This window comes from Macrobrachium nipponense, chromosome 18, assembly GCF_015104395.2.
Source record: "Macrobrachium nipponense isolate FS-2020 chromosome 18, ASM1510439v2, whole genome shotgun sequence".
NCBI classification, from domain to species: Eukaryota; Metazoa; Arthropoda; class Malacostraca; order Decapoda; family Palaemonidae; genus Macrobrachium; species Macrobrachium nipponense.
Window position 1 is genome coordinate 83,717,773 of NC_087211.1, and position 26,061 is coordinate 83,743,833.

The 26,061-nt window shown below is 42.1% G+C and overlaps 2 protein-coding genes across 2 annotated transcripts in view; one reads left to right on the forward strand and one right to left on the reverse strand.

The window, feature by feature from the left end:
- Positions 1–606: 606 nt before the first annotated feature.
- LOC135197297 (uncharacterized) lies at positions 607–6,443 on the reverse strand. Its single transcript, XM_064224432.1, has 5 exons — positions 6,307–6,443; positions 4,298–4,408; positions 3,935–4,136; positions 3,259–3,656; positions 607–2,565 (listed from the first exon to the last, which is right to left on the reverse strand). Exons 2-5 carry the CDS (start codon positions 4,398–4,400, stop codon positions 2,417–2,419), a joined length of 852 nt encoding a protein of 283 aa, XP_064080502.1. The 5' UTR covers positions 4,401–4,408; positions 6,307–6,443; the 3' UTR covers positions 607–2,416.
- Positions 6,444–7,785: 1,342 nt separating this feature from the next.
- The window catches only part of LOC135197300 (nucleolar protein 10-like), a 34,701-nt gene continuing 16,425 nt past the window's right edge, over positions 7,786–26,061 (forward strand). The window contains exon 1 of the mRNA XM_064224436.1: positions 7,786–7,969. Within this exon, the coding sequence (XP_064080506.1) occupies positions 7,901–7,969 (69 nt within the window). The 5' untranslated portion in view covers positions 7,786–7,900. The remainder of the gene's footprint in view (positions 7,970–26,061) is intronic.

Here is a 26,061-nt window from a genome sequence, read left to right on the forward strand (position 1 = left end):
TGCAATTCCTTATCTGCTGAGCAGCCTGCTCCTCTGATACTTTTTCCTATGTCCTTAAAAATCTCCCGAGTCAGAAGAAAAGTCATTTCTTGAAACTTTATTCTTGTTTTCGAGATGGAAACAAATGAGACACCAGTGTTGAATATGTCATACAGAGGAAATCTAGTCTCTTGACTAGACAAAAGAGGTCTCCCTCATTCTTGGCCTCAGTCAAAAGAAATATTGCAGCAAGGAGTTATCAAAAAGTCCTGTGAAACAGATGTTATTGTCTTATCAAAGTCTTGTGAAACAGCTGTCATTGTCTTAGCAATGATGTCAGGAGAAAAGGGAAGGGGTATATGATACAGAGGGGGCCCCATGTGAACAGCTGCAGTCAGATTTGACCAAATTAAGTGGATGAGTGTAGATAAGTGACAAATCTGAGATGGGGAAAAAGATGCATGCTACAACAAAAAAGACAAAGATAAAAAAAAGAATCAGCAGACAAAAGTCATCCCAGTTGCTACCTAAGACCAGGAGATAGAATATCAAACTGTCAACTAATGGCAAAAGACAATTTTATGAGTTTGGAGTGTGAAAATTAGAAGACATACACAAAAGGCAAAGTAAAACTAACGGGTTTATTTGTAAAATACATGTGATTTTTTACAATTAAAACTATACTGTATAAGAGTAAACATAAATAGAGTTGAATTCAACCATTGCTTAAGTATAATTTTCATAATTTTGTCACCCACAGCAATCAAGTTGCAAGAAAAATAATGCAGACAATCTTAATGGTAAATAAATTTTTTAACTCTGCGCTCACCAACCTGATGGAGAACCAGAAGAGTAGCAGTGCACAGTGCCATAAGGTTGTAAGTCACTTCATAATTTTCAGTAACTTTACAGAAGTTATCATTTTATGCATAATCTGACAAAAACTAAATATCTAGAAAAAAATTTACCAAATACGATTACGATTACACACTCTTTTGCCTATAAAACTCTGGTCAAATGTTACCCTTCTCTGTTAATACAAAAGTGTGAGGAACTTCTTCATAATGACCAGAAAAGAAAGTAAATACTTTCCAAGTGTTTACCAAACTGCAAACTATACTAATAACGTCAAAGTAATGTATATATTGTAATTGTGAAACAAGGATCATAATTCTGAAAATACATTTCCTATTAAACATTTTCTTTCACAACTTTTGTATCTTTGCTTACCAAAATGAATTTAAAATAAAAACAATTAACACTCATTTCTTCCGTTGTTATAACAAAGACTAATAACTTCAGAATACAATTACACAGCACAATACAATTACACAACACACTTCAAGAAATTTCATGGACCGTCTTCATTCCTCAGTCTTATGATTAGTTATGGAAAATTTGACAAACTTTGCACAATAATCAAGACTAACCTGGATGCTATAGCACACATATTCACAATATACATGATAATACAATAACAGGACAAATCTCACAGAAGGTAAAACATTCAGTACTCTAGTAACCTTATCAAATGCCAAAGCCTATAAAGGGAAAACTGACATAAATAAGATGATGATTATGGTAAACAATTTGAAAATCAACATAGAGCTCAAGTAAAATACTCATAAGTTACAGTATAAGGGCAGCTCTTTGAAAATCAATTACCAGTGAGGCTACAACTGGCAAAGTAATAATCCATAAAGCAAGCTGTGGCCTCCAAAATATTTGGTATGCTAAAATTAAAATATTAAAAGGCAAATGGAAATAAACGATAACTTGCCAAGTAAAAAGACGTTTAGACGAACAACAAATTCACAGCCGTATTACATGGGCAAATACACAAAATAACCAGCAACTGCTAACAGAGTTACAAGGATAAATAATTCATCTTGAAACTCTATAATATATAAAATGCACATTACTTATGTTTGGTCCCTTTATATACATTTCTTATTTTGACTTATACCACACTGCCTGGATGGGTGTACACTTGGCTCAGAGTTATTACAAGTGGTAACCTCCACCTCCCCTAGTGGGAATCACTTACAATGTCTGCCTCACTTCTCAACAGTTAATACTTCTCTACAGTTAATTGCCTTGGCAAGCTGTAGAAGCAACTTGGAAGAAATGAATCATTGAGGAACTTGGAGGAGGGTAGTTCCTGAATTGTTAAGGACAGCTAGCACACAAGGAAAAAAGTAACTCCCACTGATGAAGGAGGAGATTCATGAGATGAATTTTTCTATATACAACACTATTTTCTGCTAACATCACACTTCTGGGCAGCATAGCACAAGTCAAATAAGAGGTTTATGCACCAGTGATTAAAAAAAATCCATATTCATTAATAAACAGCAGTGGAAAGGCTTTATCAGAAAAGTCCTTTGTTTACATAAAAATTTGCCAAAGCACTCCTTAAAAAATTATATCATCATACTTAACTTGAATAAAAAAGTTTTGTTCTCACTTCCCAACGTAGTTTTGAATGAGGGTCTTCACCTGGCGCTTTATACTTATCCCAATGAGCACGATAATAATGATAAAGGGAGACTGGGTCCGTGCGGCTTGGATAAGATGGAAGACTCTCTGAAAAATATGAAACAGAAAATCAAAGGGAAATAAAGATGATCCAAGTACACTTTTGATACAATACTTTGAATCCTTTTGAAGTAAACTCATACAGCTCTGATAATAAATGCTCAAAAATAATACAAGATTCTCTTGAATTCAAATGATTCTTTAGAACAGTTCCATCATTATACTGCAGCTAACTGAAGGTGAAGTATACTTATCGAAAGGATTTTTTCTATTCAAACTTAGAGGAAAAATGCGCTATGATACAGACCAACTGATAAAGTTTTCTGGCATCAAAACTACCAGAGTCACTAACCTTAAAGATTACTCTTACACATTAGTATTCGAATTGGAATAAAATACTTAGGTCACAGTTCAAGCACTGGGACCTAAGGAGTTATTTTGCCCTGAAAAAATATTAAAACATTGTTTTCTGGGCAGGAAAGGGTGGAAAGAAAGATGGAAGAAAGAGAATACAAAAGGAGGAACAGTAAAAGGAATGAAAGGGGTTGCAGCTCAAGGCTGAAAGGACACTGCAAAAACATCAAGTAATAATGCTACAGTGATGCACTAACGCCACCACCCACCTACAGGGAGGGGTTCTATGTGCATCTAGATGGTTATGGATTAGTATAAAAATATAAAGAAAATACACACAATGTACAGGATATCATTAATAGTATGAATTATAAAAATCCTACTTACTTTTTCCCTTAGGAACTGTTTTATTCTTTACACAGCCTTGAGGTCTCTTTTCCTTTCCTGTTATCGAAGACTTCAGCAACGGTGGATCTGTTTTAGACTTCATCCAACTGGAGACATCATAACTACTCGAAGCAGATTCTTCTTGTTCATCTAAAACAGGAATTTTCTTTTCCACTTTGTCCTTTGAAATTCTAGAACGGGACTTTCCAAGCTCCCTTTCAGCTGAGTTGGGTAGTGAACGAGCTCCAGTCTTGCTAGGAAAATCACTTAGTGAACCAAAATCAGACGTTTTATCTCTATCTCCCCGAGAGACCCGAGAACTACCAGACAGTGTGCTCTCTCTGTCTGAATAACCACTTTCAATGCAGCCATCATCACTCAATATACTTCTGGGTATTCTGTTATGAAATTCAAAAAGGCTTCAGTTTAGTTTAATTTATAACTAAGTATATTTGCTGAATTATTATAACAGCAGGATAAATTTAGTATATGCTTTCTATTAAAAGAATTCAAAGGTAATGGTAATTCACTAAGTCTGAAAGAACAGTGCTTGTTTATTTGCACACGTATTTGGATGAACAGCTTTAAGAGCTACCTAATCTGATAAAATAATAATATATATTACTTAAATCTTATCATCAAATCAATGCAAACAAAATACGCTGCACAGACTTACTGATGTTTACCGCTATCCTTCAGTATGAAAGACAAAGGCGTTGATGTTTCAGGTATTCTAGTAGTTCTGTCACTATGGGGAAGTTTACCAGATAGCGTTGGAGGATGAACTAAATTATTACTGGCTCCACCTTCTTTGTTTTCTAATAGTCTTCTTTCTTCCTTCAGCTTCCTAAGGTCATTTTTGATCAGTTTTAGGAGATCTGTGATTATTGTAGAAATGATTTTACAAACTGTGATGACAAAACATAGTAACTCCAGTAATCCTAAAATTCAAGTGTCTAATTTACAGTTAAGGGCATAAAAAATAGACTCATAAATATTGTACAGAACAATGTTTTTCTAATGATCTGAAGCAGCCTACCTTTCCGGAAAGACATAACCATTTCATCTGGAACGTTGGTATACCCCAATTTTGCAAGTTCTTCTCGAACCTCATCCTCACTGATTCTCAAACGATAAGGCATCTCAGATACTGCAACAATATTATAAGTATTTTATTTGACACCCACTAATTATCTCCTTGTAAGAGTGTAATATGGCACAAAATTAAAATATAAACCAGTTCAAAGACAAAAATAGGGTAACTTAACTATTTACATACTGTAAATGTTTGATGGACCCTGTTTTTATTATGAACTTCCCATACAGCTTTGAATAATTTCACATAAATGCATATAAAAACCACAGTCTTCCATAATTTTACATAGTATATGAAAGAGCTAGTGAATTAAGCCTCTTAGATCATATCACGTACTGTTTTATATAGTAGATAAGAAATAATGACACATTTAAATGACCGACAGAGATTCAGTAAAGGTCAAATTACCCGCAATGCACGGTGATGTGGGTCATCAAATAAAAAAACAGTGTATACGTACTAAGTCTGAGGACAAAATTCACATGCAAAAAAAGATTAATCAGTAGGAACAACTTGTTGTCCCTAACATTTGTATGAGATATTCAAAATGAGAGTAACCTAGGGGAGATTGGAAGGTGTAGCCAAAGCAGCCTTGGAAGAAAACTAATTATTTGAGCAATATCTCCACAAATAGTTTTCTTTTAGACTAGTTTCCAGAATGAATATCATCAACATTTCCTTCAAGGACCTCAGTAAAATATACCACACAAATATCATTGATGGAAACCTTTGGATTATAGTCACAACACTGACAATGATTCAGCAGATCTGACAAACACAGATCAGGATATAACGAAGTGCTGTTTCAAGAAATTACTGTTTTATACTTTTGTGGGCCAATATTAATAAGGCGGTAGAGACGCTATCCTATATATGATATACGTACATACTTATAGTCCATGGGGCAGATGTAGCCCTTTGACAGTTTGGGCAGAACATGATACCCTTTAAAAGTTAGGAAGAACAGAGTGCCCTAGGTTAGGTTAGGGAATCTTAGGCTATGCGCAGCCCTGTATTTCACCATTTCTCCCTAGGCCTATAGGCTAGTGTCCCTTTAGGCATACTGAACACTGCAATATTTTTCTTTTTCTGTTTTAAAGTGATCTGACGAACCTGTCATGTTTGTCGTCAGCCTAGTAACTGAAGTTCTTCTTTCACGACTCTCTCATTTTTGGTTAGGTCATAGGATTAAAAAAGAAATACAAAATTATTCGTACCTGACAGATACAGGCTTAGGCTAATCTCCACCCCAAAAATAAAAAAACAAGTCGATAAATTATAATAGGCCTAGCCTAGACCCTAGTTGGCAGCTGGCCATATCCTAGGATATAGGTAACGTTTCCCCCCAAATATTAGGAAAATTCTATAAAATATAGGCTAGGTTCAATTTAGACCTAGGTATCTCATTCCATAGGTAGGCCTAGCACTAACCAGTCTCTTAATTAGTCAAAAGCTTATTAGCCTACCTAGGTAGTCTCTGCCTAGGCCTATAATTAGCTAGTCTCCTAACTACCTATCTAAGACAACAAAATAAGTTTAATTAGCTACTATATATAGGTAACTACTAGGTACCACTAGATATACCCTAAGGCAAAAAAAAAAAATGTTCAACCTAGGCATCGTATCGTAGTAGGTAGTAGCTTAGGTATGTAGGCCTAACTAGGTATACCTAGCTACTAGGTAGTATAGTAGCTAACCAATCTCGTAACTACCTAAAGAAGGCCGTAAAATAAGGAAAATTGATTGCCTAAAAGTTTTAATAAAGCAATTCAATGCAATTTAAACAAAATACTCGACATTACTCAACCGAAGGCTGTAAAATTACGTCCTGCTTAGGCCTACCTATCAATATTTTAATGATACGAAGGGAAATTAGGTAGTAAGTCAAATGAAAGGTTATTTGTGCTTTAATAATTCACTCAAAGCAATTCAAACTCATTATTCATACTCACCTCGCTCCCAGGGACGCCGATCCCGATCAATGAGGAGAGGAATGCGGGGAAATGAACGACCTACTTCATTTAAAATTGGCTGACATTTGTGTCAAGTTCCACGCGAAGGGATTAAAAACAAAAGACTTTTGGTAGTGTGTCATTACTATAGGGATTTATATAGGTAATATTTGCTTGATATATTCAAAATTAACATTTGTTCTATTCCTTAAATACTATATTATAAGATAATAATTGTATTTTTGCTGATAAAGCTATGTAACATAATTTTTTTGTGTATTAAAAATTGAGAAATATTATAAATAATGTTCTCCACCTTCCTCTCTCTCTCTCTCTCTCTCTCTCTCTCTCTCCCCCCTTATCATTATCATCATCTTTTTTTATTTTTATGGAGGTCCCCATTTGTCTTCAGTCTGGTCCATTGTAATAGATAACCTTCAACTGTTACATTTTATATAGCTTTCTCGAATAGCCTATTAAAGATAGATAAGCTTTACTTTCATAATCTAAGACTAATACATTTTTGGGAAGCCTTTTCTTGGCTAATAATCTACACTGACCCATGTTCACACTTATATATCTTCAATAATGGTTTTCTAGGTGTACACGTATTTTGGTTTATCATTCTTTAACGTGATGTGCTCTTCAATTCTTTAATTTCCCCAGTTCTTCCTCGACTACATCATAAGAGATGTATCCACTTAATTTATACACACTGGCAAAATAGCTACAAATAACTCATAAGATAAAAAAAAAATAATTGAAGTATTAAAGAAAGCTGAATCTTATCTATTTTGAACACGTTACTGTCTGAACATGTTATTGATATATCAAGTGCAAGCTCTAAGAGATTGTATTGTATGGCATCTTTATTGTTTCATTTTCAAGCTGTCTAAACGTGTTATTGATATATCAAATACAATCTTTAAGAGATAGTATTGTATAAAATTTATTGCATTTACAAGCTAAGGTCAGGGGTGGGTTGAAAATATTTTACTAATTATAGTGACTCTTAAATCAGATATGTAGATTATAATTCTGTTTTTAGATAGATAATAAATATACAAGCATACAAATAAAAATCTTATAGAAATCTCAAAAAAAAGGAAGGCAAGGATGATAAACCCAATGCATATGCCTGTAGCATATGAATTGGTTTCATCTTCTGAAAAAATTATTTAGTTAATAACAAAAGTACATGTATTAGAGCAAGAATATTTTATAAAATGCAAGAGGAAATAAAAATTACTAAACAAAAGTAATTTGACAAAAAATCTAATATCAATAAGGAAATACAAAAGCAATCGTAATAGCATTAGGAAACTTCAATATGATTAAAGATATATAAAATGTGATGTAATAAAAATCAATACTAGAATCTAATTCAATTAAAGAAATGAGAAGATTCGTAACGAGTAAAATATTAACACATGAGGTGAGCCGTCCCATAGATGAAGTCTTGCTTTTATAAGTGCGACATTGTTTACTATACTACTACTATTGTGTTAAGTGCTTATGGTTCACGTGCTCATACCAAGAATTTTAGTTAAACAAGGGCTTATTTTGATACTATGGTTGAATATATAGAGGGAAGATGAAGGCATTAGACGGAAGAAACAACGTTAAAGTGTACAACTTAAGTGCTGGGAAGTCGTTGCCGGATGTAAGTATACTTAGACCTGAGACTTCGCTTACCAGGCCAATTGCGTTGTTACTACCTACCTATTAGGGTAGCTAAGTGCACCATCCTAAAGTTTAGGTCGGTTTAAGAATTTAAGTATGATTGGTAATTGTTTTATAGATCTACCCAGTACTTATACCTACTACTCGCAGGCTTTATTAAGCTCAATAGTGCCCGTAGTTACTTAGGGGGAAACACCAGCGACTACCAACCCTTATCACGGTGGACAGGTCTTTTTCACTCGATATTTAAATGGTGAAACAAGAATACAATTACAACTCCAAGCATATAATTCAAAATATTGAAGTTTCGTCAACATAATGTGATATATGAAAGCCCCATACGAACTAAAATAAGCATGTGACGCTCTTCGTAAAATATGTTTTCAAGGCAGTTTTGAAATCCAATATGGCGGCTACCGTGGGATGTACAGGTTCTGATCAGTGACGAAAATCATCTTTCCCAGCCTTCCCAGCAATCATTTGAACAATGTTAGCGTATGTATGTAACTTCTTTTGGGATTGGATCTTACTCAAGATTGCAGTTGTAATCAGCACAATAAAACAACATTTGTTGCCTAGGGTAGATCATCACAGCAGGCCACGCAGGCCAGCTACCATCAATGCAAGCCACCCTCCGAAAAAGTACATTATCAACGGCGTCCTGACACCCGAGGATGGGCATCAGTCGCGACTTGTTGTTGGTGAGAAACGGAGCTAAAGACCTCTACTCTCCTTTCGAAGTAAGTATTTTCCCCAAAGTTAGAAATTAAGGCCAAATTTTAAGATTTAAACAGATTTAAACAGAGGGTACTGAAAAACGGTCTCAAACGTAGTGGAACAAAACCTCACCAAAACGCGTTCAACATTTTTACTTACAACTCGAGGTATTTAGAAGATTGACGCCATCTCGATGTTTACGGAGTAGCTTGTGTCAATAACTAACATTTCCTGTGATAAATACCGCACACCACTTGTACCCACAGACGCTGGAGCACTTTTATCACAACAATCGAAAACACGATTTCTCATCAACAACAAGCCAGGCGTAAACAGCTGTTGGGGTAGAAGATGACGAGAAGCGTGCTCTTGGCTAATTTTTTAAATAAGTAGTCAAACATCAATATTTTACATATTTATGATGATTAATTTGAAAATATTCGTTATTGAAAAAGAATAACTCGACTGACTCAAATTTAAGTAATTATTTTTCTGAATTAGAACGTTCTTTCAAGTTCTGTATTATGACGTCACGACATCTTGACTTTCGTACCTATTGTAAATAATTGCTATCTCAACTGTCATTGCAGAACAGTTTACCAGTTATTCGTGCAGATTGTTATCAGCTATACATGTAATTGTTATAATCGTAATGCGCATATATATCTTTATTATTTACTTTTGGATATATGAAGATGTTTTACTGCTGGATTATCGCCGTAGTGTGACGCAATCGTTTTCGGTCCATGGGCCTCTGTCTGTTTTCGCACCATAAGAAATTATTGGGGCCGAATTTGCAATGACCAGAAAGTCGTTAAAAGAGGAAGTTAGCATTGAGGGGCATATGTTTGACTGAGAAAAATACAAATTTATTCAATAGCTAGCTTGTAAAAAATACTGGTTATATCTTGATTGACAACTAAGCAGCATGTCTACTAGGTGGTTTCAGAGACAGTGCAAGCCACGTTTTTTGGGCAATAAACCTATTTCTGTAACGAACACTCAGTAACAGGAGCAGAGATTTTCTTTAGTGCATTACCCCCAGTGCCTTAATTATAAGGGGTATCGTGAATCACTAATCGTAAAGAATAACTACACTTGTCCGTTGTACTAATAGACCAAAACTCCATTATCCAGAAATGGATAGGAACACACCAGTAAACCAGCTCCACCTACCCTCCCAACCCCCCACCTCCACCGCCACCCTGTCCTTCTTCCTTCCTTCACCTTCCCTTCTCTCTCTCTGAAAGTTTGTTGCAGTTTAAACTTATTTTCTATGATTTTTCCATCTATCTATCTAATAATAGTAGTTGTTCCGACACGGCATACAAACCTTCGGTCCTTTTACAATAGGAAGGTACTAGCGGCAGCTGGATAGGTCGTAAGCTTTCGAACAAGGGGTTCGGTAGTTAACTGCTTGTCCGACAGGCGCGCGCGCGCGACTGGGAGGTAAACAAATCATTTTGCTTTCGGCCTGCTGGCGTGTGGACGTGTTTTCATCGCTCTCTGCCCGCTTCATCGTCGTTTGCTTTCGCATGATTGTGTTTTTCTTTTTCTATGTATCTAGTGAAACTGAATTGTAAGTACAATCATTTCATTGAATTCAATTGTGAATTAAAGGATCTTGGTTTCACAACGCCCTCCGATTACCCGAGTGCCGGACTGAAGGCGTAATTGTGGGAATTCATTTTCCAGAATGATCCTCGTATTGTGTATGCTCGGTGCCGAGGGCGGGAGCGCTCGCTCCGAGCGTATATTGGGTTGGAAAATGTGTAGATGAAAATCGTAAGTAAGTGCTCTTTTCATTTATATTTTTTTGACCTGTATGCCCGTCGCCGAAACGAATGCGCTCGGCACGGAAACTTATTCAGTATGAAAGTGGAATCGCAAGTACAGTATTCTTTTTCATTTTCATATATTATTTTTTATTGTAGCAATACTCATTTTGGATCAGGTTCCGAGCTTACCCGGAGATTGATCCTTCCCCCTTTTTATTTTGAATGAAGTGAAATCGCAAGTGCAGTTCTTTTTCATTTTCATTTTTTTTTATTGAGATTGCATTGTTGACTGGGATCAAGTGCCGGCGCTATTCACGGGTGGGGAATTGATCCTTCCCCTTTTTATTTGTATGAAGTGAAATCGCAAGCGCAGTAGTCTTTCATTTTCATATATTTGTTGATTGCATCAATCTTTCTTTGTGGATCAAGGTTTCCAGAAACCTTGATCCATAAAGGTAAGGAATGAAACCTTTCACCCTTGCGCTCGGTACCGAGGGCGCAAATGCGCTCGATCCGAGCCCTTATTCATTGTGAAGTGAATCGTTTTGCAAGATTGCATCAATTTTTATAATTTTAGCCGATCCATATTAATGAACTGTGTCTTATTAATTTTGAGCACAATATTGATTTGGTTCAAGTTCCGCTCAGTCAGGGAATTGATCCTTATGCCTTGTATTCGTGCCGATGGCACGATTGCTCTCGGGCTCGGTTATATTGTGTTGGGTACATGGGTACTGTGCGGGGGTGGGGAACGATCCCCCCCCGCTCAGTTTCCCACAGATGGCTCTTTCCCCTTGGGGGGGGGAGGTTATCGGCGTCTTCTCCTCGCCCGATCCGTCGAGCGCGGGCGCGTGGTGCCCCATGTACAATTGATTAGGGGTCTTCCACTCGTTCGGGAGGGATCAAACCCCGCACGAGGGGATTTCCCCCCCATTAATCGCTATTACTATTATTTCCGCAGGTGCTACTGCCACGAGCGTGGACCTTGGTGAGGTATGGGCGTCCTTCCAATTGCAGGGCGTGCTGGTGTCCAGGGCTGCGGTTCTATGTCTGGCCTACTGCGGTCACCCATGGAGTGGTGACCACGCAAACCAGGTGACGACGTCCCTCCTCACCTGGTGTACTCGCCTCACGTGGTAACAGTCTTGCCTACAGCCGCTGTGAAGTGCCGTTCGCCGTACCGAGAGGGGGCGTGCCGCCGCTGCTCGTGGTTGCCGCGCTGTCGTGGTAATGCCGCCTTGCAGCGAACCCACACTTCAGATGTCCTAGAGCTCGCCCCTGGACCTGCCAGCCGGTACAGGATGTTGCTGGCTGCTGCTCCACTTCCTGTGTTTCCGGTGCTGCACCTGCCGTACCTGCCGATTCTGGGCTGACTGTACCATGCAGTTGCTGCGCTGGCTGTCCCTGCCGTTGCTGCGCTGGCTGTTCCTGCCGTTGCTGCGCTGGCTGTCCCTACCGATGCTGTGCTGGCCGTGCCTGCTGTTCCTGAGATGCCCATACCTGCTGATGTCGTCCCTGTTCGTGGTGGTACTACCCCAGACTTTGGTCTGTCTGTAGCAGGTGCGTCCGGGGCCCTGTGGCTTCGGCTACAGCAGCCCCGGCTACCGCCCTGGATAGCAGATCTTACGTCTGTCCTGAGGAAGCTGACGAAGAAGAAGAGGAAGGTGTCGTGGTCGTCGTCTTCATCTTCTTCATCGTCGTCGCCGCCTCCTCTTCCCCTTCGACTTCTAAGGCTTTACAGCCGAGAAGAAGAAGGTCGCCTCCTCCCTCCTAAGAAGCTTCCTCGGGAGCTTCTCGGACCCGTCTCACCTCGGTGGGACGGGAGGGTTCCTTCCGCTGGTCTCCTGCTCCTTCGGGAGCGGGGCCCGTCTCTTCTTCCGCAAGGAAGAAGACTACGGGGACCAGAGGGGTACCGGCTAACACCGGTACTTCCTCGCCTGGTGTCAGTGGTTCTGCCACTGCATCAGGGTCCGTCTCGGCCTCTCGTTCGCGGGAGGTACCGAGTGTACGGTCGCCTACCAGCGACCGTGCAGCCAGAACCAGACCTCTGAGTCCGCTCAGCGTCAGTTCCGGCACGGGGCGGAAGACTGGTGACAGCCGCTCATGCGACTCTCACCAGACCAGCTACACTCTCGCGGTGAACAGCTGGCTACCCGGGGACGTGACGGTCCACGACCAGACCACGGGCTGAGGCTGGGAAGAGGTCCTCCCGTTCGCCGGTGCCAGCGACGGCTGGAACCAGCGACGTGACGTGCCGTGAGGACAAGCACCGGTCTCACTGCGACAGTGGAGCCTGCAGGTCGCCTGACCGTCGCTCTCACAAGAAAGCGAACCGGGTACGGCAACCAGCACCAGCTCTTCTGACACTCAGATCGGGGCCGCTGTGCTCAGTCCAGCCGTTCTCCACAGCGAGACGGTTCGACCAGGCCTGCAGCTCGATCGCCACCGCGGGTTGACGATCGCCTGCAGCCCTCAAAGCCTGCTGGTTATGCCAGCGAGCGAGGAGGGAGCGTCAGGTCTGCCTCTCCCCTACCTTCAACCTCCTCGGGTTACACCGGGAGGAGGGCGAGGTATTGAGGAGTGAGCGTGAGGGGTGCGCCCCTCATGATACCACCACAGCGCCCTACGTACCAGGCACGGTTTTCTTGGACCGGCCAGGACGTATGCGCAAGTGGATGGGGAAGACCGAGAGGGCTGTCGCTGTTCCCCCTTCTTAGGAGGAAGGTTCTCGGAATATGCTCTTGTTTCGAAGGGCTTAACGGTCCCCACTCTGCAAGATGCTGTGACTTCCGAGATCCAGAGGAACTTTGCCGAGGTTACGGCGCTGATTCGTCAGCTCAATGACCTCGGGGAAGGGGAAGGATCGCCGCTCCCACCAGCAGAGCCACGTCTCGGCTCGAGTCGTTTTGGGGCCGAGAGGGAATCCAAATCGACGGTGGGTCTGCGATCGGAGCTTGCCGACTGGGTTGAGCCAGGTAGTCTCTCGTCTCCGGACAAGAAGGCTCTCTCGGTTCTGGACGGTCGAACAAGTCCTTCACCTCCTCTACTGCGACAGAGGCGTTTCTACGTGTCTTCGGACATCGTATTTATATATCCCTTCGGTCCTCCTGAGGTTTCGACCTCGACGAGGACTGGAATGAGTCGGAGCGGTATCGGCTCTCTCCTGTCAGGTCTCGATCAGCCCCAACCAGACGACGTTCACAGTGGAAGGACGGCGTTCCCCCTCACCTGCTGCCGGAAGTGGGGGGGTGCCTGGCCAGCCATTTTTTTTTTTTTTTGGGACCCGGTCCAACAGCAGGCGTACGTTCCAGGGGGGCATCGAAGGACGTAGCATTGAGACAGGAGATCAAGACCATGCTGAGCAAGAGAACTGTAGAAATCGGTACGGATCAGTCACCGGGCTTTACAGCCGACTCTTCCTGGTGGAAAAGTCTACGACAGGCTGGCGCCCAGTGATAGATCTCTCTCCCCCGAACCGGGTTGGTTCGCCAGAGCCCGGTTCACGATGGAGACGGCACGCTCAGTGCTCGGACTCTATCAGGGAGAACGATTTCATGCTTTCAGTGGACTTGAAGGATGCGTATCTACAAATACCCATTCATCAGTCCTTCGGAAAGTACCTCCGCTTCATCCTCGACGGGACGGTGTACCAGCTCAGGCCACGTTGCTTCGGTCTCTCAAACCGCCCCACAAGGTGTTCACGCAAGTGTTCACTCTGCTGTCTGCTTGGGGCCATTCGCACGGGATATGTCTGATGGGTATCTCGACGATTGGTTAGTCCTGGCGAGCTACCGCTCGCAGTTACTACAGGACAGGGATCGACTGCTCGAGTTCTGTCGCGATCGGGGGATCGTTCTGAACTTCGAAAAGTCCGATCTCGAGCACAAGCAGAGGATGAAGTACCTGGGGATGCTGTATGCGATCGACAGGTAGCAGATTCAGGGAGGCAGCCAACCAGTTCCTGTCTCGGCAGGAACAGGGAGCTCAGCAATGGCAAGTCGTGATCGGACACCTGTCGTCTCGGGAAGCCAGTCCCTAACGGGCGTCTTCACCTGCGGTCTCTTCAGGGAGACCAAAGGAGAGTTGGTCACAGGCGACGGATCCCCCAAGCCTTCCATGGTCACTGACACAGGAGGTGAGGCAGGACCTAGCCAGGTGATTGGACGACAGGAACCCCTTAAGAGGAGTGCCTCCGCGCACTCTCCCCCCCCGGACATGCAGCTGCTCTCAGACGCATCGACCGAGGATGGGGTGCACACCTGGAAGAGTTGCGGACTTCAGGAGTGTGGACGAGAACGACAAGCACCTTCACATCAATGTACTGGAACTAAAGGCAGCGTTCCTCGCTCTCCAAGAGTTCCAGGACCGCTTGATGGACACTCAGTGGTGTTTGATTGTACGACAACACCACGGTGGTGGCTTACGTCAACAAACAGCCTAGTGTCTCTCCCGTTGTATCAGTTGACTCGGCAGGTGCACGAGTGGGCCGAGGCACACTCAATAGAGCTGTCGGCACGCTACATTCCAGGGAAGGAATGTAGTAGCAGACACGCTCAGCCGTCGGGATCAGGTGATAAGGACCGAATTGGTCTCTACACCAGGACGTGGCGGAAAGGCTCTTCGACCGTGGGGGCGACCAGTCGAGAATCTGTTTCGCCATCCGGCACATCAGGAAGCTCCAGGTGTTCTTCTCGGCCGTGCCGGATCCATGGGCAACTGCAGAGGACGCTCTTCAACACCCGTGGGACAACCTCTTCGCCTATGCCTTTCCCCCGTTCAGCCTGATTCGCAAGGTGATCAGTCGAGCACTGGTCATCCCGAATCTCAGGATGATCCTGATGGCTTCCAAATGGCCACAGGCCATTTGGTATCCGGACCTGCTGGCTCTTCTCGCAAGAGAACCGAGAGAGATTCCCCATTTGGCACAACCTTCTCGGCCAGCCACACGTCGAGCGGTACCACCGAGCAGTCCAGTCCCTACGTCTTCACGGCTGGCTGTTATCCACCTTCTCTTGCGAACGAGAAGCTTTTTTTTCGTAGCGCAGCAACAGAGATGGCTGGAAACGTCCGTCAGTCCTCTGCAGCTGTGTACCAGGAGAAGTTGGCCGTCTTCGGTGGTTGGTGTCGTAGACGGGGCCTATCTCTCTCAGAGCCACTCTTCAGCAGGTAGCGGATTTCCTCGTTTTTCTTCGCCGAGGAAGCTCCTCTAAGTTCGTTTCCCACAGTCAAAGGATACAGAGCCGCCTTGTCGCTCGTCCTGAAACTGACGGGATTGGACATCTCGAACTCGTTCGAGATCTCCTTGCTTAGGAGCAGCTTCCAAAGGTCTTGCCAACCCAGGGAACTCAAATGACCCTCGTCTTGCTGGACCTGGCATCGGCGAAGAGAGTACGGGAGCGTCATGCAGATAATGATGTGGATGAGATGCTGCTTTGTCCCTGGGAGGACGCTACGGCGCTATCTGAAGAGAACTCGACACCTCGGGCGGCCTGAGTGTCGAAGCCTCTTCGTGAGCAACGGGGTCAACAAGAAAGAAGTATTCAAGAACACTCTTTCGTCCTGGCTGCGTGAGGTCTTCAGGAGGGCGTATGAGGCTGATGGTAGTGACGACATCCTACGTCCCGTCCCGAGAACTCACGAAGTCAGAAGTATTGGCCCCTCGTTGGCGTTTCGTAAGAACTTCTCCGTGGCGCAGGTATGGAAGGCAGGGGTCTGGTACAACCAGACCACCGGCAACTTCCTTATTACCTCTTGGGATATTGCCCATAGGTCCTTGGATCGGTTTCCTTAGGACCCGTGGTGGCTGCTCAACACGTCGTCTAGCTAACCCAGCCCTAGCAGGCTGAACAGCATCGAGTCCTGGTGTGACTGTATGAATAGATAGTGATGAGAAAGTGACTGGCTTCTCTTTTTCTATCTTTTTCCTCCCCCTCTACCTGTCGGTAGAGGGATACGGTCATGCACCCTGCTGGATAACGGACGAGGATGCCGGTGAGCTATTATGACAAACCGAGCCCCATCCTATCCCTTTCACGGAGGGATGGGAGCAGAATATCCACCAACTTCCTTGCTAGAAAAAAAAAAAAAACAATGGGGGGAAGTGGATGCCTACAAGGAGTCAAAACCATTGACTTTTAACTTATTTTGGCTCCTGTAACAGGGAACAAGTTTCTTTACATTGCTGGTACGAAGAGTATACGCTTGCCTCTCTCTTAGTACTCGTCACAGAGGTCCTGATGATTGAAAGGTGCTGAGACCTGATTTGAATTAAACCTGAAAAAAACATGTGAAGTGAAAAAAATGGTGGAAAAAGAAGAAACAAAAACTGTATCCCAAGTGAATGAAAAAAGAGAAAAAAGAACAGAAAAGGTGAAAGGGGGAACAAAAAAGGAACTGAGAAAGGAAATGGAGAATGGAAAAACAATTGGATCCTGCGGTGCAACACCCCGATCCCAATCGGACAAGGCTTGTATCCCCTCCCCGCTTTTACGACCAGGGAGGCTTCCAAGGTTGGGCGAACACCAGTCTGTTCACAAAAGACTCAGATTCCACCCACCAAGAAGTGAGTCTTCCTATTGTAAAAGGACCGAAGTTTGTATGCCGTGTCGGAACAAATGACAATTTGTCTAAAATTGCTTTTTTCCTAACTATACAAACCTGAGGTCCTTTTGACACATAGCCCCACCTCATGCCACCCCTCACTCTGCAGTTTTTGCTTGGGCCAAAAGCAAAAGTGATTTTGTTACCTCCCAGTCGCGCGCGCGCGCCTGTCGGACAAGCAGTTAACTACCGAAACCCCTTGTTCGAAAGCTTACGACCTATCCAGCTGCCGCTAGTACCTTCCTATTGTAAAAGGACCTCAGGTTTGTATAGTTAGGAAAAAAATGCAATTTTAGACAAATTGTCATTTTACATTGGTGGATATATCTAACGATTCACTCGGTTGTTACCTGCCATTGACAGATATATATCACTGATCCACTCAACTCTCTCTCTCTCTCCTCTCTCTCTCTCTCTCTCTCTCTCTCTCTCTCTCTCTCTCTCTGTTTCTTTTATCGTAATTCGAAAAATGAAACAAGCAAATATATTTCATACTTGTATAGCATTAATTAAATACTTTCAAGTTTTTAATTCAGTCGTAATGATGAATGTAGGTGCATCTACTAGTGCTCGCAAAATAGTTAAGCAGGACATATGTAAAAATTTAAAAAAATAAAAATGAGAGAGAGAGAGAGAGAGAGAGAGAGAGGAGAGAGAGAGAGAGAGAGAGAGAGAGAGAGAGAGAGAGAGAGAGGACGGAAATAGGAAGGGACATTAAAATACCTGGAAATGAAAATCCCTATAATCCAATAATTATAGCCTCAGGGTTTGTCTCGAAAACCATTCAAAGGTCTGTCACACAAGTGTAAAGTTGTTTTGAAAATTTGGCACACATGTCTCCTCATAGCGTATAGTGTTGCTGATGAATGAGGTTGTGTTGTTTATTGTTAATTATTAACCTCCTATATACCCTACATGGTTGGGGGACCCTTTGTGAATGCTGGTTTTGTGTTGGGTAAATATTTTGGAGAGAGGTTGGGAAGGAATCCGTGCGTGCGCTAATTTTCATCACGAAGACATGTTTAAAAAACAATAATAAGCCAACCCCTTGATTTATTTTATGTTTTCATTTTTATGACAATTTGTGTGGTTTTATGTATGCTCTAATTTTAGTTTAAAATATTAAAAAAATTTTCATGCACAACAGTTTATATTGCAGGTAATAAATATTATATTAGTTAGTAATAACGAACATGGGTACATCACGTAGGGCAAAGGGATGGGCCCACTTGCCCCTCACCCGGATATCGTCATTTCAGCGAGTGAAAATATGGCTCAGGTTTACTATGTCAACTGAACGACTTAAGGAGGTTACAGATTCTTTAGTAACGAACATTGACCCTCCAAAACTGGGTATAAGACTATAACAAACGTTGAAATTGGTGAAATTAGGCTATGTATTGGAAGTATATATACAATAAATATTAAAGCAATTTTATCATTATTGCATTACTATGACAACTAGAATTCATGGAAACAGTTTTATAATAATGGAACGGCGTATGTGTGAAGCCTCCACTAATGTCCGGCAACGATGATTTTGCCATTTCTTAGCATGCAAACATTAAAGCATGCAAACATTAAGGTTACTTTATTTCTGGCATACGATTATTTAAGAAATTCAAAATACTAATAAAGACTGAAATCAACGAAAAAGTGCTAGCAAAAACAAAAAAGCAAAAAAAAAAAAAAAACGTAGTCGTTCCTCTATGCACTTTTCCGTATTCGTTCCTCTATGGTTTTTCGGCAGCCAGATGTACGAAAACGTTAGAAACATTTGATTTTATCTACGTAGAAATATCTGTAATTTTTCGGGGTAATTTGGTTGCAATAAAGGATAATATACATGAATTAAATCAAAATTTTTAAATAACAATGTAAATTTAAAACTAAATAACGAGTAAGTAAAACAGTTTAGGGAATAAAACTTTGCAGTTCGTCGTCTGTCGTCGTCTGCTGTTTGTAATTGTGTTTTATGGCGCGCGCGCTTAGAAACCAGGAACAGCAACGGTTTAAAGTGTCAATGTGGAGTGAACTGAGACCAAAATGTGTATAATAACAATCAAATAAGCACTGTGGAGTTTCAGTTGTGATGGCAGTAAGGATAAAAACCGCCGATTACAAGGTAAGAATGAATTCAGTTCCAACCATAACCCCGGGAATAACAAGTTTCATACTTTCACTAATATAGGCAACAAAATGTTGTTTTATTGTGCTGATTACAACTGCAATCTTGAGTAAGATCAATAAACGTTACATACATACGCTAACATTGTTCAAATGAGTGCTGGGAAGGCTGGGGAAAGATGGTGTCCGTCACTGATGAGAACCGTCCATGAAAAAACGTAGCCGCCATATTTGGATTTCAAAACTAACGCCTTGAAAAACATATTTTACGAAGAGCTCACATGCTTATTTTTAGTTCGTATGGGGCTTTCATATATCACAATATGTTGACGAAACTTCAGTCTTTTAAATGTATGCTTAGAGTTGCAATTGTATTCATGTTTCACCAATTAAATATCGAGTGAATAAGACCGTCTACCGTGAGATGGAGGGTTGGCCTGTACTGATGTTTCCCCTATATTACTGAAAGTATGAAACTTTTTATTCCCAGGGTCATGGTTTGAACTGAATTCATTCTTACCTTGTAATTGGTGGTTTTTATACTTACTGCCATCACAACTGAAACTCCACAGTGCTTATTTGATTGTTATTATACACATTTTGGTCTCAATTAGAGTACTCCACATTGCACTTTAAACAAGTTGCTGTTCCTGGTTCCTAAGTGGGCGCGCCACAAACACAGTTACGAACAGCAGACGTGAAACTGCAAAGTGTTATTCCCTAAATTGTTTACTTTACTCGTTATTTAGTTCAAATTTACTTTATTTAAAAATTTTAATTTATTTCATGTATATTATCCATTTTTTGCAACCAAATTACCCCGTAAAATTACAGATATTTCTAAAGTAGATACAATCAAATGTTTCTAACGTTTTCGTACATCTGGCTGCCGAAAACCATAGAGGAACGACTACGGATAAGTGGATTATATGTTTTTTTTTTTTTTGCTTTATTGTTTTTGCTAGCACTTTTCATTGATTTCAGTCTATATTAGTATTTTGAATTTCTTTAATAACCGTATGCCAGAAATAAATGTAACCTTTAATGTTTGCATGCTAAGAATGGCAAAATCATCGTTGCCACATTAGTGGAGGCTTCACACATACGCCGATTCATTATTATAAACTGTTTCCATGAATTGTAGTTGTCATAGTAATGCAATACTGATAAAATTGCTTTAATATTTATGTAGCTATATATACTTCCATTACATAGCCTAATTTCACCAATTTCAACATTTTGTGTGTAGTCTTATACCCAGTTTGGAGGGTCAACACATACCGATTGGCAACAGAGAGAGAAAGAGAGAAAGGAAGGCGAAGGAACGAAGAAGGAAAGGGGTGGCGGTGGAGGTGGGGGGAGAGAGTAGGTGGAGCTTTTTACGCGTGTTCGTATCCATTTCTGCATAATGGAGTTTTTGTCTCTTGGTACGAGGACAAGTGCTGTTATTCTTTACGATTAGTGATTCACGATACCCTTATAAATTACGGCACTGGGTGTTTAGCACTATAGCAAAATCTCGTTCTGATACGAGTGTTCGTTACAGAAATAGGTATTACCCAAAAACGTGCTTGCACTGTCGCTGAAACCCATAGTAGGTATGCTGCTTAGTTGTCAATCAAGTTTTTAGTAATAAAGTATTTTTTACAAGCTAGATATTGAATAAATTTGTATTTTTCTCAATCAAAACATATGCTCCTCAATGCTAACTTTCCTCTTTTAACGACTTTCTGGTCATTGCAAATTCGGCCCTATAATTTCTCATGGTGCGAAAACAGAGGCGCAGGGACTAAAAACGATTGCGTCACACTATGGCGATAATCCGGCAGTAAAACATCTTCATATATCCAAAAAGTAAATAATAAAGATATATATGCGCATTACGATTATAACAAATACATGAAGAGCTGATAATCTGCATGAATAACTGGTAAACTGTTCTGCAAGAAAGTTGAGTAAAGCAATTATTTACAATAGGTACGAAAGTCAAGATGTCGTGACGTCATAATACAGGACCTAAAAGAACGTTCTAATTCCAAAAAATAATTACTTAAATTTGATTCAGAATCGAGTTACTTTTTCAATAACGAATATTTTAAAAATTAATCATCATAAATATGTAAAATATTGATGTTTTACTATTTATTTAAAAAATTATCGAAGTGCACGCTTCGTCGTCTTCTTCTACCAAAACAGTTGTTTACTCGGTGAGGGGCCGTTTTCCGATTGTTGTGATGAAAATGCCCCAGCGTCTGTGGGTACAAGTGGTGTACGGATTTATCACAGGAAATGGTTAGTTTATTGACACAAGCGACTCCGTAAACATCGAGATGGCGTCAATCTTCTAAATATTTTGAGTTGTAAGTATAAATGTTGAACGCGTTTTGGTGAGATTTGCACTGCGTTGGCCACCCTTTTCACTACCCTCTGTTTAATGCTTTAAATTTGGCCTTAATTTCTAACTTTGGAGAAAATACTTACTTTGAAAGGAGAGTGGAGGTCTTTAGCTCCGTTTCTCACCAACAAGAAGTCACGACTGATGCCCATCTCCGATGTCAGGACGCGTTGTAATGTACTTTTTTTGGGATTGTTCACGCTGATCGTACATGGTCCACTCTGTACCCTGCCGTTTTTTACCCTAAACTTCTAGCTACACCATCCTCCTAAGGTTTAGGTCGGTTTTAAGAATTTAAGTAAGATCGGCAGTTGTTTTATAAGTGCGCATTACTTCAATACTTATACTAGGGTAAAAAACCACATGGTACAGGGGTGGACCATGTACGATCAACGTGTACAACCCCAAAAAAAGTACATTATAATGTGTCCTGACATCGGAAATGGGCATCAGTCGTGACTTGTTGTTGGTGAGAAACGGAGCTAAAGACCTCTACTCTCCTTTCAAAGTAAGTATTTTCTCCAAAGTTAGAAATTAAGGCCAAATTTTAAGATTTAAACAGAGGGTAGTGAAATGGTGGTACAAGGCAGTCCAAATCTTACCAAAACGCGTTCAACATTTTTACTTACAACTCGAAATGTACTTATGTTGACGAAACTTCAATCTTTTGAATGGTATGCTTAGAGTTGTAATTGTATTCTTGTTTCACCAATTAAATATCGAGTAAATAATACCTGGCCAGCGTGATGATGGTGGATCGTCCGTGATTATTTACCCTAAGCTACATCTTCCTAAAGTTTAGGTCGGATTTAAGAATTTAAGTAAGATCGGTAATTGTTTTATGAGTATGTTTTTACTTCAATACTTATACTACTCACTTAATTGCAGGTTTTATTAAGCCTAATAGCTCGCTTGGGCTTACTAGCCTTCCTCGCAGGAAATGGGAGAATCAAGAGATTGTAAAAAAGTAATATCTCTGTAACAATAAATAAATAACAGTCCAAACTTGCTTTTTGTATCAAGTATAGGGTAGAATGCTGAGTAGCAGGTCATGAATTACTTTTGGGGGAGGGCTGGGCCACCCCAGGCCAGGTTAGGTCACAGCATCCAAGGTTAGGTTAGGTCTGGTGAGGTTGTATTATCTCTGAGTTGCCTAATATAAAACTTCCGACTAAGCCTACAGTAGCCGATTCGATCTCTCACTCTGCATTTGCATCAAAGGACAATCGAAAATATTGTAAAAAGACGCTCATACAATATTGAGAACTGGTCTTATTACTACTGTATATTTATGCAACTGTATAGTGTAGGACAAACGTCACGAAATCCCCATAGGCAACAACCCCCTCAAAAGTTCAAAATAGAGCAAAACCATCTAATTAAAACAAACCAAACTTTGTGTTTTCATTAAAAAAAGATTTAGTGTAACCTACGAGGATTGTTGGATAGTGACAGATCCTTTTGCTCAGAACATTCCAATTGACAGTTTCAGAAGCCATTATAATAAATTTTCATACAATCAACTTACCTGTCAGATATATATATAGCTAAGACTCCGTCGTCCCCGACAGAAATTCAAATTTCGCGCCACTCGCTACAGGTAGGTCAGGTGATCTACCGGCCTGCCCTGGGCGGCAGGACTAGGAACCATCCCCGTTTTCTATCATATTTTCTCTGTCGCCGGTGGTATCAACATTGTTGCTATTACCTCCTGACTTAGATTCTTATTTCATCCTTTGATCATCGTTTCTCGGCTTTTTGGTGACGTATCTGGATCGTGTTTTTGGCATTCGCTACTGTGGACTGTTTTTGGAATTGCTTTTTGGATTTTTCTCAGTATGTCTGATTCAAATGTGAGTGTGAGAATGTGTGTGAATGTAGGCTGCAGGGTGAGGATACCGAAAGCTTCGGTTGATCCTCACACTGTATGCCGTAAATGTAGGGGGTTTCAGTGTTCTGCTAATAATACTTGTAATGAATGCGAGGGATTAAATGCAGAAGAGTGGAAGACTTTAACTTCTTATTTGAAGAAGTTAGAGAGGGATAGGGTTAGACGTCTGAAAGGTGTGAGTTCAAGGCCTATTGAGCCTTTTACTGATAATTCTAATCCTACTGATTTAGATTCTCCCTATGTTTCTCATTCACAAAGTGTACTTTCGGAATCGGCCTCGGAAATCGCCGATCTGAAAGCTACGATTCGAGGCATGAAGTCCAAAATGGCGGACTTACAAGGTAAGGCTCGTGAAATTGAGCATTACAGTGAATTGAGTTCTCCCATGTTGTGGAGGGGGCGTTTGATCGTCCCTGCGACGCTCCCAGGCCTAGACCTCTTCCAAGCTCCCATGCCCAGAGGAGAAGGAAAGTCGCCAAAGCCTTAGGAGGTCGTGGGGAATCCCCAACGGTCAGACGTCCCTTCAGCTAGCTCTGTTTCGTGGCAGGCTGCTCACGGGCGCTCTAGAAAAAGCGTCCTTCGTGAGTGTTTCTCATCCTCTCCCTCTCCCTCACCTAAACGAGGGTGGAAGGAGTCGAATTTATCGAGACCTCTGAAGCGTCATATGAAAGAACCCGAAATTGATTCGAGCCCAGAGCGTTTCTCAGATGACGCTCCCTCTTCTATTAAGAAGGCGAAGGTGGCGTCAGCGTCACCCGACGAGTACGCAGAAGTACCCTTTCCTACTTCTCCCCGAGTGATGACGAAACGGCGTCATGCAGTTGACGTGGAGAAGCTTCAAGGAGAATTATTATGGCAGTTCAAGAGCAACTGACCTCTCTAGTGGGAGTTTTAGCGCCTCGTAGGAAGGACGTTGCGCTTCCAATCAAGAGGTCTCGTCCTCTCTCCCCTGCTAAACGAGAAGCGTCATGCAGACGTGAAGCTTCCAAACATCTTACAGAAGCTTCGGGTTCGAGAGCGAGAGCGGTTGCTTACGAAAGTTTCGTAACGCCAGAGAGACGTGAGAACGTCTTTTAGACATGAAGCGTCTTTGAAAGCTGTTGGTAGACGTGAAGCTCCGACCAATATTTTGGCGCCAAATAGGACGCCTTTTGAGAGCGGAGCGTCTTCCAGGCGCGAGGCGTCATCCGGACGTCAGCAGCCAAGTAAGCAGGAGACGTCAGCCAGGACGCTTGGCGGACGAGAAGCGTCATCCAAGCGGGAAGCGTCTTCTTTTTATCGAGAGAAGCCTGAGCTTTTGGCGCCTTCCAAGGCTATTAAAGCGGGGAAGAGGAAAGAATATCCTTCCCTTAGCCCCTCTCCTATTAGGAGTTTGTCTCCTCCAGAGGAGGAACCGTACAGAAAGGGGAGCGGAGACTCATTTAGATCCCGAGTTTGGAAGGAAACTCGGATGATGAATATCAAGGAAGAGAAGGACTGTCGAACTATAAAGTTTTGACTGCCTTGCTTCTTGAGGAGTATGGAGGCGAATTGACTCCTGCCGCTCCTCCTTCTCCGCGCTCTCTGTTTTCGAGTGCTAAGACGAAGAAGTCTTCGTCTTTTCTCAAAATGAAGCCCACCATTTCTATGAAGAGGGCTCTACAATTCTTAGACTCGTGGATGAAGTCTAAGAAAGACTTAGTAAGAACGGTCTTCTGCATGCCTCCAGCGAGACTAGCTGGTAAAAAGAGGCATTTGGTATCAGACGGGAGAGAATATGGGTATTGCTCTCCCGTCTACGTCAGAAGCAGACTTTTCGACCTTAGTTGACGCTTCACGTCGACAAGGTCTCAACTCGGCACGGATTACGTGGGGCATTTCTGAACTGGACCATCTCCTCAAGGGACTCTTTCATGTATTGGAAGTTTTCAACTTCTTAGATTGGTCCCTTGGGATGATGTCCAAGAAAGCCCATGATTCGGAAGGAATCGAACCGGAAGCCCTTTTGTGCATATTGTCTTGTATAGACAAAGCGGTACAGGATGGCTCTTTTGAAATCTCCTCTTTGTTTGGAGCAGGTCTTCTAAAAGAAGAGGACGGTATATGGTGCCTTTTTAACCAAGGCAGTCTCCCACGCTCAGAGGCAGCGCTGCTGTATTCGCCGTTGTCTGACTTTTGTTCCCTTCTCAGTTGGTGAAGGACATTGCTCATTCATTAACTGAGAAGGCGACTCAGGATCTTCTGACGCAGTCAGCAAGGAAGAAGAAGCCTGCTTCTACATCTGACAAGAAAGGACCGAGTACATCGGTTCAGCCCTTTCGAGGTGGTCCGACCTCCAGACCTCCCGCAAGAAGGAAGGCTCCGGAGAAGAGAGGTAGTCTGCCTTTCGTCCCTTTAAAAAGGGAAAATGAGCTTCTCTCCTCCAAACACCAGTAGGTGCCAGGCTCCTGGGATTTGTGGAGGCCTGGACACTTATAAACGCAGACGCGTCATCGTTGGCTATAATAAGGAAGGGATATCGTATCCCTTTCCTGAACACTCCTCCCCTAACGTCAATACCAAGGGAACTAACAGCCAAGTACAAG